The 20,843-nt window shown below is 37.6% G+C and overlaps 1 protein-coding gene across 6 annotated transcripts in view; it reads left to right on the forward strand.

Annotated features, from left to right (window-relative positions):
- Positions 1 to 20,843, forward strand: part of slc4a2b (solute carrier family 4 member 2b) — a 66,914-nt gene that overhangs the window by 40,805 nt on the left and 5,266 nt on the right. For 5 of the 6 annotated variants that reach the window (XM_057824550.1, XM_057824552.1, XM_057824549.1 and 2 more), the window contains 12 exons: positions 2,908 to 3,044; positions 8,465 to 8,645; positions 11,356 to 11,491; positions 11,566 to 11,861; positions 11,939 to 12,123; positions 14,288 to 14,705; positions 14,777 to 14,925; positions 14,997 to 15,191; positions 16,225 to 16,464; positions 16,605 to 16,694; positions 16,762 to 16,928; positions 19,062 to 19,315. In XM_057824550.1, the coding sequence (XP_057680533.1) occupies positions 2,908 to 3,044; positions 8,465 to 8,645; positions 11,356 to 11,491; positions 11,566 to 11,861; positions 11,939 to 12,123; positions 14,288 to 14,705; positions 14,777 to 14,925; positions 14,997 to 15,191; positions 16,225 to 16,464; positions 16,605 to 16,694; positions 16,762 to 16,928; positions 19,062 to 19,315 (2,448 nt within the window). Of the gene's footprint in view, positions 1 to 1,172; positions 1,325 to 2,907; positions 3,045 to 8,464; positions 8,646 to 11,355; positions 11,492 to 11,565; positions 11,862 to 11,938; positions 12,124 to 14,287; positions 14,706 to 14,776; positions 14,926 to 14,996; positions 15,192 to 16,224; positions 16,465 to 16,604; positions 16,695 to 16,761; positions 16,929 to 19,061; positions 19,316 to 20,843 lie in introns of those variants that run through there. The other variant, XM_057824554.1, reaches the window with a different exon arrangement.

The raw sequence follows: 20,843 nt of genomic DNA on the forward strand, positions 1-20,843 counted from the left end.
CCAAGAGAAGCTAAAAATAACATTGCTAGCATAGCAGCTTCATTACAGCACATTGTGTATGTCTGTTCGTTTTAAATATTAGGCCTTAACTGTTTCAATTTGTTCTCCTGTAATGGCACCAGGCATTGGCCAGAGCCGCTTTGGACCATAAAATTTCAATTGTACCGAAAAAAAAAAAAGCATTGCTAGCAGAGTGCTAGCATAGCAGCTTTGTTATAGCGCATTGTGTATGTCCGTTCGTTTTAAATATTAGGCCTTAATTCTTTTAATTTGTTCTTCTGTAATGGCACCAGGCATTGGCCAGAGCCTTCTTGGACCATAAAATTTTGATCGTGCCTAAAAAAGTGCTAGCATAGCAGCTTTGTTGTAGCACATTGTCTATGTGTGTTCATTTTAAATATTAGGCCTTAACTATTTCAATTTGTTCTTCAGCAAGCATCAGATGGAGCTTTCTTCACCCATAAAACTCCCATATTGTCTAAGAAATTTGGCTTGTAGCATGATAGCATAGCATCTTAGTTGTAGCACACCGTGGGTGTCTATTCTCATCAAAAAGCTATCCTTAACTTGTTCTTCTGCAATGGCACCAAGCATCAGATGGAGTCTTCTTCAGCTCTAAAATCTGTGTTGTGCCTAAAAATCTCTGTTAGCAATGTGGTAGCAAAGCATCTTAGTTGCAGCACACCATGGATGTCTGTTCTTTTAAAATAGTTAGTTATATGGCATTTAAGCTAGCAAACTTTTTCTATAAGTTAGCCAATTTTTTTTTTTTTTTTTTCTTGCACATAGATCCTCTTTTTTTTATTTTTTTAATTTATACCGTTTGAGGCTCAGCTCATGCATTGGAATTTTTCATGTTCCTTGTCCGATTACTCGATTATTCGAACTAACTAATCCATCGATTAATCGACTTCTAAAGTATTCTATAGCTGCAGCCCTACTTTTACATAAACACGGCACTTGTGGGAAAGCTCTCTGCCTGGCTGCCGGTCAACAGTAGGAATTATTAGATCGCCGCTTCTCCCCTTTTGTTCCACCTTGAGCAAATTAACGCCACTGTGCGCTGATCTGCTCTGAAGGCTTCAAGCGGGCGGGAGTTGGGTCAGGCGCCGGTCAAAAAATGACCACTTTCCACCAATTGGTCCGAACATGTCGGCGCTCACCTGTGTGACTGGTGAGGGTCCGCCCTCTCCCTTCAAGAGTCGCCACTGCCGCTCTCGTCTTTAAACGCTCGCGAACAGGATCGCTTAGATGAGTCAGTCAATGCAGAGTAGAATTAGAAGCATCACAATTTGTTATATTGGACCGACCAATGCAGAAAGAGGTAAGATTAATGGGGTTCAATGAGTTCTTGAGTGCAGTGATTCTAAAATGGGAATCTAATGAAATGAATGGGAATTAATATAAGGTTCAAACTGTGGATATGTATATTGTTAAACGTTCAGTGTTTTTGAAGGTGCTGGGAGGCAGATTGGAGGGGCTGTTGGGGCAGTGCCCAGGGGTGCCACCAATCTTGAATTGGGCAAAAGATTTTGTGGCCACTGCTGTCAGGACGATGCTGATTATCTTCTGTCAGCGTCACCCAGGAGTGGGCTAATTCGGCGCATGACGTCAGCTTAGAACAATCGATCCGTCCGTATCATATGACAATGGTGTGACGTGGATCATGAACTATCTGCATACTGGACTGTTCTTATCACTTAGTCAAGCATTTCTTGCATAAAGAGCTCTTTTGTCTGTCCACACAAAAAAATCTTTCTAATGCACTCATCATTTAGATGTATTTTATTGTTGGTTACACTATGGTTGTAATTAGAGATGTCCCGATCGATCGGCATCCCGATCTCGTCATTTTCAAAGTATCGGAATCGGCAAACAAATATCAGCCATGCCTTTTTTTAATATATATGAATATTTTAATTGAATTGTTTTCTAATTGTATTTAACGTTACAGGCATAATATGTTACACTCATCCAGAGTCTTTAGTTTAGGCTTAAGGTAGGGTTATCAATAATCTCCCGATAACGGCGGCAATTCATTTATTAAAAAATGTGTCACGTTAAAATATTTAACGCAATTAATGTATGCGCTGCACGACCCTCTCACTCATTGTCGCGCTCAATCTGTAATGACGCCATTCTATATAGAGAGATAAAAGGCAGCGCTAAATGAATAGATAGTAGAGTGAATTTTGGCAGCCTTTGGGGCCTTTTTTTAATTGGCTAAGGCCTTGCAATCCCTCTCCCTATGAATAGAAATATCATGGGAAGCAATGTGGGGAAGCAAGGTGCCAATTGATCTTTGTCTTAACACCTTAAGTTATTTCCAAACGCAGAGAAGATATATAAATTTCTAGCACGACGCACAGTCATGGTTCCACTTCCCATCATGCATTTGGGATGGCCACTGTATCATTTACTGAAAGCTCAACAAATACATTAGATGGCAATATTTAGTCACAATATACAAAGTCACAAGTCTTTCTATCCGTGGATCCCTCACAGAAAGAATGTTAATAATGTAAATGCCATCTTGAGGATTTATTGTCATAATAAACAAACACAGTACTTATCTACTGTATGTTGAATGTATATATTCGTCCGAGTTGTATTCATTTTTTTCTTAATGAATTGCCAAAATGTATATGATCGGGAAAAATTGTCGGGAATGATTGGAATTGAATCGGGAGCAAAACAAAGCAATCGGATCGGGAAATATCGGGATTGGCAAATACTCAAACTAAAACGATCGGGATCGGATCGGGAGCAAAAAAACATGATCGGAACAACCCTAGTTGTAATATATTTTATTTTGTAGAAGCAGGCATGTCAATGATGATTAGCATGTTGGCAAAATTACCCTTTTCCTTCAATAATTTTTTTAAATCAACCATTATTCACCACCAGGCCACCGCTTTGAAGATGTCCCCGGCGTGCGAAGACACCTGGTCCGAAAGAGCACCAAGGGACAGGTGGTGCACACAGGCAAAGACCACAAAGAGTCGGCAACTCGCGCACGCAAGCACGACCGCACCCCACACGAGGTAAGCAGTCATTAATAGCTAATGCGTCACGGGAATTAGGGCTGTCACGATTAGTGGTGTGACAATATATCGTAAAGGTGATGTATCGTGATACTTTGTAGCCCAAAAGGTTACTGATATGCTTCCACCAAGAATCGATATATCGTTTTTAAAAAATGCCTCTGTTTAAAATAAAAATGGAGCCAACCGATTTCTAGCGAATTTTTCCACGAGAACAGTGTCTACGTTAATTAATTTGCTGCCATTAGTGAGACGTCTAATTCATTCACGGATTGGACGTCCGGTGGCGTCAATGGCACTGACACCAGAGCATTCACAGCCAGTCTTCCTCGTTTTTCGGGGTATTTACTTCTTGTTTATTTTAGGGCATTTACAGGTCACTTGCTGTTCAGTAACTCTATAAATCTATAGGGAGTAATCCGTGAATGCCTCAAAATCAACAGGATGCGACAGAAAATAAACAGAAAATGACCTGAAATGCCCCAAAATTAAGTAATTGGCTTAAGTGACTGCCATAGATGTCCAATCCATTAAAATGGGAGGGATGACAGTGAATGAAAATCTACTAGTATTTTGATAGTCGAATTTGTTTGGAGACATTGTCGACCTAAATTTTGTCCAAATTTTTTTTTTTTTTTTTTTTTTTTTTTTTGCTTTTTTTTTGAAAAAGTATACGCTGTATATATCCATATTGTTCTAGTGGAAGATTTGGTAGCTTATTGGTTCCTTTTTTATTTATTTTTTTAACTGTGACATCTTTTTAAAACGATATATCACTTGTTGGCAGGTGCATATCGATAACCTTTTATGATACAAAGTATAATGATATATCACCATTTGGATATATTGTACCACCCCTAAATATACAGTAACTCATCAAAAACTTCGTTTTAAACACGAGCTACCATATTTTTCAGACTATAAATCATAGTTTTTTTTCCCTAGTTTGGCCAGGGGTGCGACTAAAGGCCATTTCAAACTAGCGGCAGCCTAGTGTGAATGGTTCAGCAGCAACCCATTCATTGAGTACGTGGGAGGGGACTTCTCAGCAAAAGTGAGCGGTCGTTTTGGATGGAGCGGAAAGTCTAGAGTGAATTTTGGGGCCTAAAATAGCTGCTTGTTCTTCGTCAACAATACATCTAATAGCAGAGGGGCATACATACTTATATCTGTGCTATCAGGCTGTTTCGGAAGACGGATATAAGCAAATCACAAAAATGTGCTTTTTTTTAAAGTTTCGCAAGCTCTTGGAGATTCGAAAAATTACTCTCATACCTCTCTCCTTGCTAAGCGAAATGGTACCTTGATGTGCATTTGTGTGGAAATGTATTTCACGAACAACAAAAAGAACTATTCCCCTTCTCACCGAAACTAATAAAACTCTTTACACGGCTATTATAATGCCCCCTACTCCTTGAAATAGTAAAAGTCGCTGTTTTTTTTGTGCAACAATAAAAAATAAACGCATTGGTGCTTGGGATTGGGACTATTATAAATATGCTTGTCGCTTTTCACTTCCTGACAGCGTCTACGTCAGGCTACTTGGCTCCTCCCATTTTGTGTTTGTCGTGGACCGCTCTTGACACTGTGCTGACATTAGTGTGAAAAGGCCTTTATACTCTTGAGCAACTTATGTGTGAAATTATTAACACATTATTTCATCATTTCACGTTATTTTCATACTGAACCGCGAGAGGGCGCTCGAGGCCTGTGTTTTAACATTGGCGGTAACTTATAAAAACAACTGATAAGGGTTCTTTTTTAATTTCAAATTGCCTTTAAAGATGACATTTCTGCTCTTGCTGTTGGATTTTATCAAATAAATTTCCGCTCAAAATGTGACTTGTACTCCGGTGCAGTGTTGTTTTTGTCAGCCCTTTTAATTTTGTCTTAATCTTTTGGACAATAATACTTCATTTCGTTTTTGTTGACGAAAACTCAAGACTAATTTCTTCTAGTTTTAGTCGACGTTTACTATGACTTAAAAAATTATTTTTTTTTAAATACTCCAAAAATAGATTAATAAATAAATGTTTCCAACTATTTCGAATAAACATTGACAGGCACATATTGTAGCATCTACAAGACCAACTTGGTTATATTACACACTCAGCAGGAAAAAATACATTATTTTCAATTAATTATACCTACCTGGACACCACAAGGTGTATGTTTAAAAAAAAAAAAAGTTGTTCCAGAGTTTAAGAGGACGCTCGTCGCCAGCATTAGCCTACTGCTAACGCTAATGCTATGCTAACTCAACGAGTTACATTTAGTGTGTGATGATCACTCAGTACAGACCTTTAAAGGCTAAAGAAACATTGCATATTTTCTCTGGCCAAGAAAATAAATCTTACCGTGTGTGCAATCCTGGAGACTGGAGAGGACACTGCACTGGGGAGTGGGCGGGGGGGCAGCACGTCACATGAATCACACAACCAGACACTGCTACGATGCACGCTAACTACACCTAAAATGTCACACAATGTGAACATGTGACTGAAACTATTGCGCATTTTCGTCTTGTCCTCATCTCGTCAGACGAAAACTGGTATTCGTCTCGTTATGTTTTTGTCTACCAAAACACGTTTTTAGTTCATTATCGTCTCATCATCATCATGAAAAGTGTTCATTGACAAAATATTTTTGCTATCGTCGTTCTTGACGAAAACAACAGTGCTCCGGTACGACTTATAATATGTTTTTTTCCTCTTCATTGCGCATTTTTTGGCTGGTGCAATTTATACTTAAGTGCGACTTATAGTCCGAAAAATACGGCAATTATTTGACTCAATGAAACAATAATCGATGATTAACCAACTATCAAAATTTGTACCTGCCTTATCCGGAGCGTATTGGCGTATTTTTCATAGACGAATATTACGTTGTGTTTTTTTTTTTTTTTTTTTTTTTTGTGTTCCAATTTTTTGGGTTAAAAATAGGGTTGTTCCGAACATGTTTTTTTTGCTCCCGATCCGATCCCGATCGTTTTAGTTTGAGTATCTGCCGATCCCGATATTTCCCGATCCGATTGCTTTTTTTTTTTCTTGCTCCCGATTCAATTCCAATCATTCCCGATAATTTTTCCCGATCATATACATTTTGGCAATGCATTAAGAAAAAAATGAATAAAACTCGGACGAATATATACATTCAACATACAGTACATAAGTACTGTATTTGTTTATTATGACAATAAATCCTCAAGATGGCATTTACATTATTAACATTCTTTCTGTGAGAGGGATCCACGGATAGAAAGACTTGTAATTCTTAAAGGATAAATGTGACTTTGTATATTGTGACTAAATATTGCCATCTAGTGTATTTGTTGAGCTTTCAGTAAATGACACTGTAGCCATTTAACTGTTCTGCCCAAATGCATGATGGCAAGTGCAACCATGACTGTGCGTAGTGGCACCAATTGATATATCTTCTCTGCGTTGGGAACTAACATAGGGTGTTAGGAAAAAGATCAACTACTACCTTTCTTCCCCACATTGCTACCCACGATATTTCTAATTGTTTAGAGAGGGATTGTAAGGCTTTAGCCAATTAAAAAAAAGGCTCCAAAGGCTGCCAAAATTCACTCTACTTATTGTACGCTGCCTTTTAGCTCTATATATAGGTAAAACGGCGCCATTATAGATTGAATGCGACAATGCGTGAGTAGGTCGTGCAGCGCATGCGTTAATTGCGTTAAATATTTTAACGTGATTAATTTAGAAAAAATTATTTACCGCCGTTAACGCGATAAATTTAATAGCCCTACTTTAAGCCAAAACTAAAGACTCTGGATGAGTGTAAGACATTTTGTCTGTAACGTTAAATACAATTAGAAAACGATTTAATTAACAAAAAATATATATACATATATATATATATATATATATATATATATATATATATATATATATATATATATAAAGGCATGTCCGATATTTTTTTGCCGATTCCGATACTTTGAAAATGACGTGATCGGTCGGACCCGATCGATCGGGACATCTTTAGTTAAAAACTTTATCCCGCCATCAACTCCATCCCTCAGTAGGGAATTAACGGACGGGTGGGCCACTGATTAAAGATGAATGAATGACTTCTTTCCTTCCACACCAGCGAACAAAAGCAACCGGACACCGGCCGCTCCTGCCGTTATGATTTATTAACGCACGCGCGCACAAATTCTCATCCGCGGCCAGCCCGTCCCATTTTTTTCAGTCCGTTTCGCTCCCCCTCCAGCCCGCTCCGGTGGTTCTGTACCGTTCGATCTCTCGGCCCAAAGGCGTCCTGGTGGACACGCCATCCCTCGCGTACGAGTATAAGAAGGTGAGGTCAGGGGTGAGCGAGGTGTGGCCGACGCCCCCACGTGTGAGCGTGATTTCAAATGCACAGAGCATGGAGTGACGATTAGTTAAAGGACAAAAAAGTTGCACGATGTGTGGTGTGAATTAAAAAAAGTTCACTTTGAAGGTTGGTCAACTATTTTAGTGGAGCTTTATGTACCAGTATCATCACATAGATAAGTCATTAATTGTTCATGATAAAATACAATTGAAGCGACATTTAACATGTTTAATTCAGTCCACCAAGCAATTATGTGGGATTTCTTTACCCTAATTTAGCTGTTTCACCCCTCAGTATACAACATTAAAATGTACGTATGTTTTTATTTCTCATCAGATACATTAATTAGTTAAATAATACATTGTGAATATATTTAGAAAAAAAAAAGATATTTTATGGAGATTTTCTATTTATGTGTATTCAATTTTTATTTTGATGGAAGTATAATGTATGTTTTTTTTAAATTCACTGCCTCATATGAATTTTTTTTTAATGTATGTATATTTCAGGCATGTCCCAATCCAATCACATTATTAGAAATAACCTAAGGCCGATCGCATCATTTTTCAGAGATCGAAATCTGGTATTTTACGTGCATTGAATATATATATTTTTTTTATTTAATATTTTTTTATTTTCATCATCATTATCTATTTATTGTTAATATACATACTAAAACAAAAAAAATTTACTCCTGAGAATAAGTCACAGGCCCATCCAAACTACTTTACGCCATAAAATACTATATTAACCCACTAGTAATTTAGCATAAAGTTACATGCACTTGTTGCTAATCTTACTTTCTTTAAAGCGAGAATTCTTACAGTGTGGAACGTCGGCTCCCTCTAGTGTTAAACTAAATGTACTTGCTTTGAATTTCTACGAACATTTATTTTTATTTAACGAAAATTGGTATAGTTTTAATGTAACTTTTTACATGCATCCTTGTGTGGATTTTGCATGTTCCATTTTCTCCGAAAACTGTTCCGGAACTTCTTCAGAATTTTTTTGGCGCTTCTACCGATTTCAACAGCGCGCTACTTTTTCCATGTGAATGACTCCGCCGTCCTCTTCAGGTGTTCGTGGAGTTGAACGAGTTAACCATGGACAAGAACCAGGAAATGCAGTGGAAGGAGACAGCCCGCTGGATCAAGTTTGAGGAGGACGTGGAAGAGGAGACAGACCGTTGGGGGAAGCCGCACGTGGCTTCACTGTCCTTTCGGAGTCTCCTGGAGCTCCGAAAAACCATCGCGCATGGTATGAGTTCTATATTATACGGAAAGATTGCGTAAGCTGTTAAATGGGTGTCCAAACTAAAGGCTGCGGTCCCACTGCAGCCTTAAAGAAAGAATGCCTTAAAGAGGAAAAATGTAACGACGAGTGTAGCCCAAAGTAGTGGAGTAAGAGTAACGTTTTTTCTTCACAAATCTACAAAGTAAAAGTAAAAAGTATGGTGTGGTAAAACTTCTCGTAGAATAACATTTTTCTCAAAAAGTTACTCAAGTAAATGTAACTGAGTAACTGTAACGCGTTACTACCCACCTCTCACGTCATATTCATTTTAGCGCATTGAAGGAATCTGACCTTTCAGCCAGATTGCAGCAATCACGGCAGCTGTACCGCCGGAACCGTGCTAGAGCAATTCCAACGATCCGGGGGGGCAGAACTCCAACAAACCGGCCAAAAGGCCAAACTCTGCGCGTTCACCTTAGTCTCAACCCCTTGTTCTAACTCCATAGGCGGAGTTTGACTTTTGGGGCAGGAGGGGGGCACAACATGTTGATGACCTTGAAACACAGTGTCAGCCATAAAATTAACCTAAAAGAATATTTATAATAATAAGTTGACAATGAGCGTTTTTTTGTTTCCCATCATTCTTGAGGGAAATTCTAAATCAGGCTGCTTAGGACAGCTATACTTTTCACCAAGATCGTCATTCATTGAATATGGTACGCCCGCCGGATTCGTTGCAATGTAGTTAACCCAGTCAAAAATTGTTTCCCCTGGGCGGAGCCATATGGAGGTAGATTTGTGTCTTTATTATATCTATATATATATATATTTTTATTACATCAATCCCAAAAAAAGTTGCTGAGCGGGGCATCTGCGTTAATTGCGTCAAATATTTTAACGTGATTAATTTTTAAAAATTGTTAACGCCCGTTAACGCGATAATTTTGACAGCCCTTGTTTGAATGCAAAAATAAATTGAAACTCAAAAAAATGCATGTGAAAGCCATTTTTTCATCGATTGATTTTTTTTTTTGATTGGGGTCAAGTTTTTTTGGGATTGAAGCAACTTTTTTGATTGAAGTAATGTTGATTTGTGTTTGGGCCACATTTTGGCTAGGACGTTTTTGTCTTTATTATTCAATCAAAAAATAAGTTGCTTCATACAAAACATATATATTTTCAAAAGAAAAATCGCTTCAATCTAAGAAAGAAAAAAAATCAATCATAGAAAATGTTTTTGAATTTGAAAAAATATTATAGAATGAAAAATTTGCATTAAAACATTTTTCATTGAAAAAGTTTTCTTTGATTAAAGCTATCCTTTTTGTGTCTAAATCATTCAATCCCAAAAAAAGTTGCTTCAATCAAAAAAAATATTTTCAATCAAAGAAAAAAAATCATTTGAAAACTAAAATTGCCCTCCCCAATTTTTTTTTTTTTTTTGAAAATTATATGCAAAGCAAATGACCGTCTAAAGTGACATGATCTGTTCGAAAAATAATTTTGACCCATTATAACATTTTTTTTTTTTTCATTTCATTCATTTTTGTTGCAGTTTTACTGCTTTACAACTTAGGAAAGTCAATTTCATGTAATGACACTTTTCGGCCACCAGGGTGGGCCTGGCCCTGGCCCCCCCTTAAAATCAGCTTATGACTAACTATATTTTGAAAGCTAGAAAAAAGCTTCGAAACAAAAGTTGACAATTTATTCAGGTTGACGGCGAACAAACAGCAAGACAAAACAGCAAAGAGACCCAGGCGAGGAGGCAAACTTGATCCAGGGTCACCATATCACAAGTCAACAAAAGGTTCCTGAATAAAATGACAACGATTACTTAAACATTCAGTCTTTTAAAGGCTCTGGTAAGGCAGGCATTGGTCTGGAAGAAGGGTGATTGGCCGTTGTTTAGGATTACTCTCTGTTGCGGGTTGGGCGGGAGAGTTTCGGGCGTTATTGTTGTCAGGGCAATGAGAGTTGAGGATTTTGCCATCCTCAGCGCCACGTGAGTGTTAAGTGTTCACATCTCAGTCGCGGGTTCCTCCGTATCATACGTTCCTTGTGGCAAGACAAAATGTCCCGCCATTTGTTCTGGACTGTCCGGAAGATCTGATTGCGGGATTTGGTGGTGCGGATGTGGGATTGTAGATGTCTTCCCTATCACCTGGTTGTCAGCGTCAATCTTGCTTAATCAGCCCCATGGGCTCCCGTGGTCAGAAGGCATCCTGTACCTTTCTGTCCTTATCTGCCCTTTGTCTTGGCGCTTCCAGTTCTAATCATTCCAAGTCCAACAGTTCATAATAACAAATATATTCTGCTTGTTTTTCTTAAATTATGATATAAATGCTATTTAGAGTAATACAAACACTCAAACAGTGAATACGAGAAAAGCTACTATTCCTTCAACATTTACAGGTCACTTTCTGTTGCTTTTGAGTCACTTCCTATTTATTTGGGGACATTCCCAGGCCACTTCTTGTTCATGAACCAGAAATCAACAGGAATTAATCCATAAATGCCCCAAAATCACCAGGAAGCAACCAAAAATCGACAGAAAATGACGTGAAATGCCTCAAAATGAAGTCATTGCCTGGCATTGGCTGTCACTGAAGGCCATGTAGTTTATCCAATCCAGTTCAAATGGATTGGACGTCAGAAACTGTGTAGAATTTATTTTTCTGGAATGATTTGTTCATTATTTAAACTCTCACATCTCTGACTATTATTTGTGCAGGTGCGGTGCTGCTGGACCTGGAGCAAAAAACCCTGCCGGGCATTGCCCACCAGGTGGTGGAAAAGATGATCATTTCCGACCAGATTAAAGCTGAGGATCGCGCCAACGTTCTTCGGGCCCTGCTGCTCAAACACAGGTGCGCGTCGCGCCTCATTTCCTGCCGACAAATTCCTCCAAAGATTAAACCTCCCCGCCGTCTTCCCATTTTAGCCACCCGAGCGACGACAAGGAGCAGCACAGCAGCCCCTTCCCCAGGAACATCTCGGCGGGCAGCCTGGGCAGCCTGATGCCGCACCACCACACCTCCAACCACGCCGAACCGTCTGTCACCGACCCGCTGATGAGCACCGCTCACGCGGCCGGCGACGGCGAAACGCGCATCGACGTGGAAAAGAACGAAAAGGAGGCAAACATATCGTCGGGAATGCATCGCTCCAAGTCCAAACACGAGCTTAAATTGTTGGAAAAGATTCCGGAAAACGCCGAGGCCACGGTCGTGCTCGTCGGTTAGTCGGCTTTTTGTCCAAAGAGCAATTTTTGCATTATTTTTCACTGTTTTTGAATATTTGTGGTTGTTTTTCAGGTAGCGTGGACTTCCTGGAGCAGCCCACCATGGCGTTCGTGCGGCTGCAGGAAGCCGTGGAGCTTGAGTCGGTGCTAGAAGTGCCTGTGCCTGTCCGCTTCCTTTTCGTACTGCTAGGGCCCGCTACCACTAGCATGGACTACCACCAGATTGGACGCTCAATTTCCACGCTCATGTCAGACAAGGTATCCACACGGAAATGGACACAATTTAAAAAAATCATATAACCGTAATTTCCAGACTATTAGCTGCAGGTGTCCATGTCTTAATATCAGATACAAAATATTTGATTGATCAAAACATATCTATAATAACCAAACAAACATGCATCAACACACCAACTGTAAAAAAACGTAACTGTAAAAAAACAGGTACATTTACATAGCAGACAAAATGTACATTACCTTGATCCAAGTCCTCTGATAGACTAAGGCCCAGGTTAACAGCTAGCACTAGCAACTTAGTGTAGCAGCTTTTTTTGTTGCACGCTGTTGCAATCCGTACTTTTTAAATCAATACAAAGTAAAAATAGCCGGGCTAGTCTAAAACTGTTCTTTTGTAATGGGATCAAGCATCATAAGAAAACATCCTGAGCAATAAAGTGCTCTGCGTGCTGGTTGAAAATGGCTAATTAGGGCTAGTGTTGCGTCGTTCTGTCGTACTAAACAGTGGATGTCCAACATTTTAAATTTGTTATTTTGTAGCGTATGTAACCACATTGGTGTAGCATGTAGCAGCTGAGAACGATGTCAGGGTAAAGTTTGGATATCTGTTCTTTTAAAATATGTCTAATTACTATGGTTAGACTTAAATGGCTCTTCTATGGAGGCAGCAAGGGTTGGCATGTAACTGAAATTATCTAGTTGTTGCACAAACTGAGTTTATGGAACGAAATAGCTAAGGGTGCGTTTGGAGAGTCTAGTCGAGACTTAAGACTAAAGGCTAGGCTAAAGGCTAGGCTGAAGGCTAGGCTAAATAATAGGCTAAAGGCTAGGCAAAACTAGACTAAAGGCTAGGCTAAAGGCTAGGCTAAATAATAGGCTAAAGACTAGGCTAAAGACTAGGCAAAAGGCTAGGCAAGACTAGGCTAAAGTCTAGACTAAGGACTAGGCTAATTTCTCGGCTAAAGGCTAGGCTAAAGGCTAGGTTAGGCTAAAGACTTGGCTAGGTTAGGCTAAAGACTAGGTTAGGCTAAATGCTTGGCTAAAGACTAGGCTAAAGATTAGACTAGACTAAAGGCTAGGCAAAACTAGACTAAAGGCTAGACTAAAGACTCGGCTAAAGACTAGTCTAGGCAAAGGGCTAGGCAAACCTACACTAAATAATAGGCTAAATACAAGTCTAGACTAAAGACTAGGCTAATTTCTAGGCCAAGGACTAGGCTAGGCTAAAGACTTGGCTAGGCTCGGCTAAAAACTAGACTAGGCTAAGCTAAAGACTAGGCTAAATGCTTGGCTAAAGGCTAGGCTAAAGACTAGGCTAGGCTAAATGCTTGGCTAAAGACTAGGCTAAAGGCTAGGCAAAACTAGACCAAAGACTAGATTAGACTAGGCTAAAGGCTAGGCTAAAGACTAGACTGGGTTTAAGGCTAGGCAAAACTAGACTAAATCATAGACTAAATACGAGGCTAAAGACTGGACAAGACTACGCTAAAGGCAAGGCTAAAGACTAAACCAGGCTAAAGGCTAGGCTAAAGACTAGGCTAAATGCTAGGAAAAACTAGACTAAATAATAGGCTAAATACAAGCGTAAAGGCTAGGCAAGACTAGGCTAAAGACTAAGCTAGGCTAAAGACTAGGCTATGCTAGGCTAAAGACTTGGCTAGACTAAAGACTTGGCTAGACTAAAGACTAGGCTAGGCTGAAGACTAATATAAAGATTAGACCAGGTTAAATATTGGACAAGACCAGGCTAAAAACTAGACAAAACTAGGAAGTCTAGACTAAAGGCTAGGCAAAACTAGACTAAATAATAGGCTAAATACTAGGCTAAAGACTGGACAAGACTCGGCTAAATTGTAGACTAAAGACTAGGCGAAAGTCTAAAGACTAGGCTAAAGTCTTGACTGAAGATTAGGCTAAAGGCTAGGCTAGGCGAGGCGAAAGACTAGACAGGACTAGGCTAAAGACTAGAAAAGACTAGGCTCATTCAAGACTAGGCTAAAGACTAGTTTAGGCTAGGGCCAGACTAGACTAGACTAGACTAGGGTAAAGTCTAGACTAAAGACAAGACTCGGAGCACGGAGTTTTTTTTTTTTAGTCCAAAAAGTACGGTATATGGAAAAAGTTGTAAATATTTTTCCCCCTCCTTCATGGACATGTCCCTGTCAATGTTCCCTCTTTTTTGCAGCAATTCCACGAAGCGGCCTACCTAGCCGACGACCGTCAGGACCTCCTCAACGCCATCAACAGCTTTCTGGACTGCAGCATCGTTTTACCCCCGTCGGAGATGGGCGGCGACGAGCTCCTCCGCTCCGTGGCGCGATTCCAGCGCGAAATGTTGCGAAAACGCCAAGAAGGAAAACTCTTAGCGGACGAACCCAAAAGCCCTGAGGAAAAAGAAGCCCTCATTGCTCCTTCCAAGAAATCTGACGACCCGTTGGAGCGCACCGGGCGACCCTTCGGCGGGCTGATCCGAGACGTGAGGCGGCGCTACCCGGCGTACGTCAGCGACTTCAAGGACGCACTCAACAGCCAGTGCATGGCCGCCGTTATTTTCATTTACTTCGCCGCGTTGTCGCCCGCCATCACCTTCGGGGGACTTCTGAGTAAGCGGGTTAAAAATCGATGCAAATGATGGTGATAGATGTGCGATTACTCATCTTGTGTGTTTTTTCAGGTGAGAAGACGGAAGGGTTAATCGGAGTGTCGGAGTTGATCGTCTCCACCGCCGTGCAGGGAGTCATCTTTTGCTTACTTGGAGCGCAGCCGCTCTTGGTCGTGGGCTTTTCAGGGCCGCTTTTGGTCTTTGAAGAAGCTTTTTACTCGGTAAGTCGAAAAAGTGAAAACGGAGAAACTTATTTCTTTGATTCGGTCTCTCCTGTAACTGTCACTTCTAGTTCTGCAAGTCGAGCGACATGGAGTACTTAACGGGTCGCGTCTGGATCGGCGCGTGGTTGGTGGTCATCGCGCTGGTCACGGTGGCCTTGGAAGGCAGCTTCTTGGTGCGCTTCGTGTCGCGCTTCACGCAGGAGATCTTCTCCTTCCTCATTTCACTCATCTTCATCTGCGAGACCTTTCTGAAGCTCGGCAGGGTGAGTCTTCGCTCGTTCAACAGGGGGGAAAATGTTGGGTTTAGCAGTGTGTTTGACGTGAAAGAATCTGACTTAATCGCTTTTGGACAATGTTCAAAAGCAAGGGAAGCTGAAATCTCGACTGACATCTTGGCTTATGTTTTTTTTTCCATGACTATTTCGCAAGTCTAATTGAGCCAAAGCTGTAATAGAAACGATTGCACTTTAAAAAATGGTAGCAAAAACAATGTATATATATATATATATATATATATATATATATATACTTTACTGCATTTTTAAAAAAAAATACTTACCATTTTATTTATTTTGTTATTCTTAATATATATATATAAATACATATATATATAAATATATATATTTTTTAAACACTTATTTTTATTATTATTTATTATGAGTTTTTATAAAATTTTTAATTATATATATATATATATAATATTATTCTTTTTAATATATATTTTTATTCATTTATTTATTTTTTTGATACATTTATTTACTTTTTTTTCAAATAAGAAACTATTAACTGGCAAGATTGATGTCATTTTTCGGAAAGCTCATTTTTGGCACTTATAAGGAATTTTATTTAACTTGTTTATTTATTTTTAATGAAAATTTGATTTTTTAAATATATTTTTTCAAGTTCTTTATTTTTAATTGTTTTGTAATTTAAATGAAGTATTTGCTTTCTATATTTTAATTTTTTTTTTTATTCTTTGAATAATTTTGTATTTTCTAATTTATTGTATTGTTTTTTTCCTTTTACAATACTTTGCATAATTTTATATATGAATAAGTAATTTTATTAATAATTAAATTAATGTATTATTATATATATAATAATTCATATTTTGAAAAAGAAATGCAATTTATAATTTGCATAACGCTTACATCATTTTGTATCTGCCCTCTTTGATTTATTTTATTAAACTTGTTTTTTCTTTTATATACAGTATTTGTACATTTTTGTTTATTTAAATTTTATTAGCATTTTATATATTTGACATTTATTGCCTCGCTTCTTGTCTCCGGGCAGATCTTCAAAGCGCACCCTCTGACGCGCTGTTCCTTCGACCCGCCTCCGAACGACACGACGCCTTTTAACGTGTCAAATGTCACGATTCCGCCGCCGCTCAACATCAGCGGCGTTCCCGACACTCCCGCCCCGATTAAGCAACCCAACACGGCGCTTCTCTCGCTGGTTCTCATGGCCGGAACGTTCTTCATCGCCTTCTACCTACGCAAGTTCAAGAACAGCGCTTTCTTCCCTGGAAGAGTAAGATGACAAAAAAAACTACCATTTATTTATTCAAATGCAATGCATGTGATTTCTTTTCATGAGCCAAACAAAATGACAAGAGTTTAACATCATGAGTTTGACACCTGTGTACTAAGTTTTTTTTTTTTTCCTTTTAGTTGCGCAGAATTATCGGCGATTTCGGGGTGCCCATCGCCATCCTCATCATGGTGCTGGTGGACAACAGTTTAGAAGACACGTACACTCAAGTAAGACCACTTAAAATCTCAGAAGCTGGCTTCAGGGTAAGATCTGATCTTCTCCGTTTGCGTGCAGAAACTGAACGTTCCTAGTGGATTTTCGGTGACCAGGCCGGACAAGCGCGGCTGGATCATCAGCCCATTGGGGAGTGACGGCAAGTTCCCCGTTTGGATGATGTTCGCCTGCTGCCTGCCTGCTTTGCTGGTCTTCATCCTTATCTTCATGGAGACGCAGATCACCACGTGGGTCTATTCCTCTGTTATTCATCTTGAGAGCATCCATCCTCGGAGCGTGATGTTTTTTTTGTTTTGTTTCATTTTATTGTATCGGAAAAGATGAATTAATTGCGTGCTTGTCGGTGCCTGTAGGTTAGGAGGTGGCCAGTAGAGGGCAGCCTTATGAATTTAGTAGCACACTTGGGTTGAGGTTAGGTTAGTTGCGGTTACGTTAGGTTTAGTTTTGTTTGGGGGGGGGGGGGGGGGGGGGGGACAGCAACCAACCACACGAGTATAAAAAATTTGCATATAATTTAAAAAAAATATATATATTTTTTTAAATCAAATAAAATAAAATAAATATTAGTTCTAGTTAATTTCCACTTGATTTATGATTGTTGGTTAGGTTTTTTTTTTCCAAATAATGTTTATTTTCCCCCCCTTCTATATATTTAGTTAAAAAAAATAATAATAATAATTGGAAATATTTTTTAAAATGTGTTTTTTTTTTAAATTTTATAAATATTTCAAAAATAAAGAATTGAAAAAATAAGTAAATATTATGATTTTTTCCCCTTGTTAATTAAATGAATATTAAAAACTTTTTTCCTATTTCATATAATATATATTATATATATGAAATTAAATGGAACATTGAAATTAAATTTGATTTTTTTTTTTTAAACATTTTTAAAAAATAATATTTGTTGTCCCTTTTTGTTTCAATTTTAAATGGTAGTTTTCTTTTTGATTTATTTAAAATATATTTATATACATATATATATATATTTTTTTTAAAAATCAATATAACATAATTATATTTAATTTAAAATAATAACTAATTGTAAATATTTTTTTAAATATGCTTTTTTCTTTTATATTTTTTTAAATAATTTTAAAAATACATTTAAATATTACTATTTTTTCCTTTTTAAATTAATTTTAAAATGAATGTTAAAAAGATTTTTCCTACTTTATGTATGTAAAATATGATATATAAATTTAAATAAAATTATAAAATTAAAATTAAATGTTTTTTTAAACATTTTTTTTTAAATAACAATTGTTGTCCCTTTTTTCCATTTTAAATGGTAGCTTCCTTTTTGATTTATTCAAAATATATTTATATATTTTTTAAATCAATATAACGTTTAATATTTTCCCCTTCTATTTATTTAGTTTAAAATAATAATGATTTTAAATATTTTTTAAATGTGCTTTTTTTTTTTATATTTTAAAAATGAATTTTAAAAATACATTTAAATATTATTAAAAAAAAAATTCCTTTTTAAATTAATTTAAAAATGAATATTAAAAACTTTTTTCCAATTTCATATCATATATATTTATATAATATATAAATTTAAATACAATTATAAAATTAAAATTAGATTTTTTAAAACATTTAACAAATAAGAATGTTTTCCTGTTTTGTTTCAATTTTAAATGGTATTTTCCTTTTTTATTTATTTAAAATATACTTATATATTTTTTTACAAATCAATATAACTTTTAATTGTTATCCCCTTCTATTTATTTAATTTAAAATAATAATAATAATTGTAAATATTTTTTAAAATGTGCTTTTTTTAATATATTTTTTAAAAAATAATTTAAAAAATACATTTAAATATTATATATTTTTCCCTTTTTAAATTAATTTAAAAATGAATATTAAACTTTTTTCCGATTTCATATATATATATATATAAATTTAAATACAATTATAAAATTAAAGTTTGATTTTTTTTTTTTTTTTTATTTAAATAAGAATATTTGTTTTCCCTTTTTGTTTCAATTTTAAATGGTTCTTTCCTTTTTTATTTATTTAAAATATATTTTTTTAAATCAAGTAAATATTTACCTTTTTATTCCTTGTTTTTGAATTAAAAAATGCAATTAAAAAGAAATACCGGAAAGAAAATATTTACTGTAAAAAAAATTTTTTTTTTTAATTTAAAAGGCTCAAAGAAGAGGAATTGAAATAGTTCAAAATGGTCTCTAAACCATGAAGTCACTCAATCAATCAATCAATATTTATTAACGTCCCTTAAAAGGCAATTTTGTTGCAGTAGAATCCACGCACTTTCGACATCAGTTAAAACATTTGTTCCGCCACTGAAAGATGCTAATGGATGAAAACTGCGTTTCTCCTTTTAGGCTAATCGTGAGCAAAAAGGAGCGCATGTTGGTAAAGGGTTCGGGCTTCCACCTGGATTTACTGCTGATTGTGGCGCTGGGCGGCGCCTCGGCGCTCTTCGGCCTGCCGTGGATGGCGGCGGCCACCGTGCGCTCGGTCACGCACGTCAACGCTCTGACCGTCATGAGCAAGGCGGTGGCGCCGGGAGACAAGCCGCGCATCCAAGAGGTCAAGGAGCAGCGTGTCACGGGACTCCTGGTGGCCGTCATGGTTGGTGCGTATCAACTGGGAGGTGGGGACTTCTGGGTAGCTTGCGATACGATTATCTCACAATATGGTGATGGAACCATTAGTGATTAGCATTAGCAAAACAGAAAAATGAGCTTGTTTCATCCTTCTGCTTTGAGTTTATCACTAGTAGACGTCCAATCCATTTGAAGTGTTCATTCGCTGCCACCCTCCCACTTCAAATGGATTGGACGTCTATGGTGGTTAATGACAAGCAATGGGGATAATTTTGAGGCATTTCAGGTCATTTGCTATTGATTTACAGTCAATTGTTGTTGGTATTTAGGCCATTTCTGGGACACAGCTTGGTGATTTTGGGCCATTTCTGGATCACTTCCCTTTGGTTTCGGGATACAGAACAGGAAAAAATGCCCTAAAATGTATAGAAAGCAACTTGTAAATACCCCAAAGATCGTAAAGGCTGGCGCAAATGCTCTGGTTTCTCATTCTCAGGCAGCAGCTATTGATTATTTTCGTAGTTGATTAATCGATGAACTAACTACTTTGAATAATAGAGTAATCGGAAACGTAACATAGAAAATTAAAGTACCTGAGCTGAGCCTCAAACTGTATAGAAAAATAAATAAATGAGGGTCTAGGTACAACAAAAGAACAATTGGGTAACTAACATCGCTAAAGTCCGCTAGCTTAAATGCTGTAAAATTATAACTTTTTTTTTTATTTATTTACAATGCTCTGAACAAATTGTTCAAACACATATTCCAACAAAAACGGCTTAATATATCAATAAACTAAATTACGGATGCATTCAAAAAACATTAGCGCAAACAAAAACTTATGACAAAAACTTAAAACTTAAACAAAAGCTTATGTTGGTCTGAACAGGGTGCAGCTGGATTCAGCCATGTGAAATGAGTTATGTCATATTTACTGTCGCCACTAGAGGGCAGTTTATTGAAGGGAATAGGTACTGTTCTCGCACACACCATATAATTGTTTGCAGTAGTCTAACACATTATAGTAAAGCATCTAACCATAGTTTAGGCAGACTTCACTCCATGCCCTTTGACACAGTAAAGTGAATCACCTTATCAGCCCTGTCGGGGCTCGTGAGGGGGGAATGAAGGAGATGGTACCGTTTCTCGTAGGCACTGTCCAACTGTTTGCATTACTCTAACACACGTAATATAACTAATCAGGGAATAGTATCATTTCTCATGTTTACTGTAGGATTGTTTGTATTACTCTAACACACCTAATATAAAATAAATAGCACTTACACCATAGTTTAATGAAAAGACGCAAAATAGAGGGCATAAAAGATACACAACACCATCTTATCAGAGAAGCCCAACGCATCATGAGCAAGATTTACGCACCAACTCTTGCAATCAGTTCTCCTGGGCACTCCAGGGAAAGAGCAGGGTGCTCTGTCCTAAAACAAGTAGCATCGGAGAGCACCCTCGCCCAACCAGGATAACAAGTTGATAGCGCAGGCGCCTTGGACGTCAAGACCTGTGTCGGTCGCCGTGGCAACCACGAAACCTGAGGGA

Source organism: Corythoichthys intestinalis, chromosome 20, assembly GCF_030265065.1.
Source record: "Corythoichthys intestinalis isolate RoL2023-P3 chromosome 20, ASM3026506v1, whole genome shotgun sequence".
Taxonomy (NCBI): Eukaryota; Metazoa; Chordata; class Actinopteri; order Syngnathiformes; family Syngnathidae; genus Corythoichthys; species Corythoichthys intestinalis.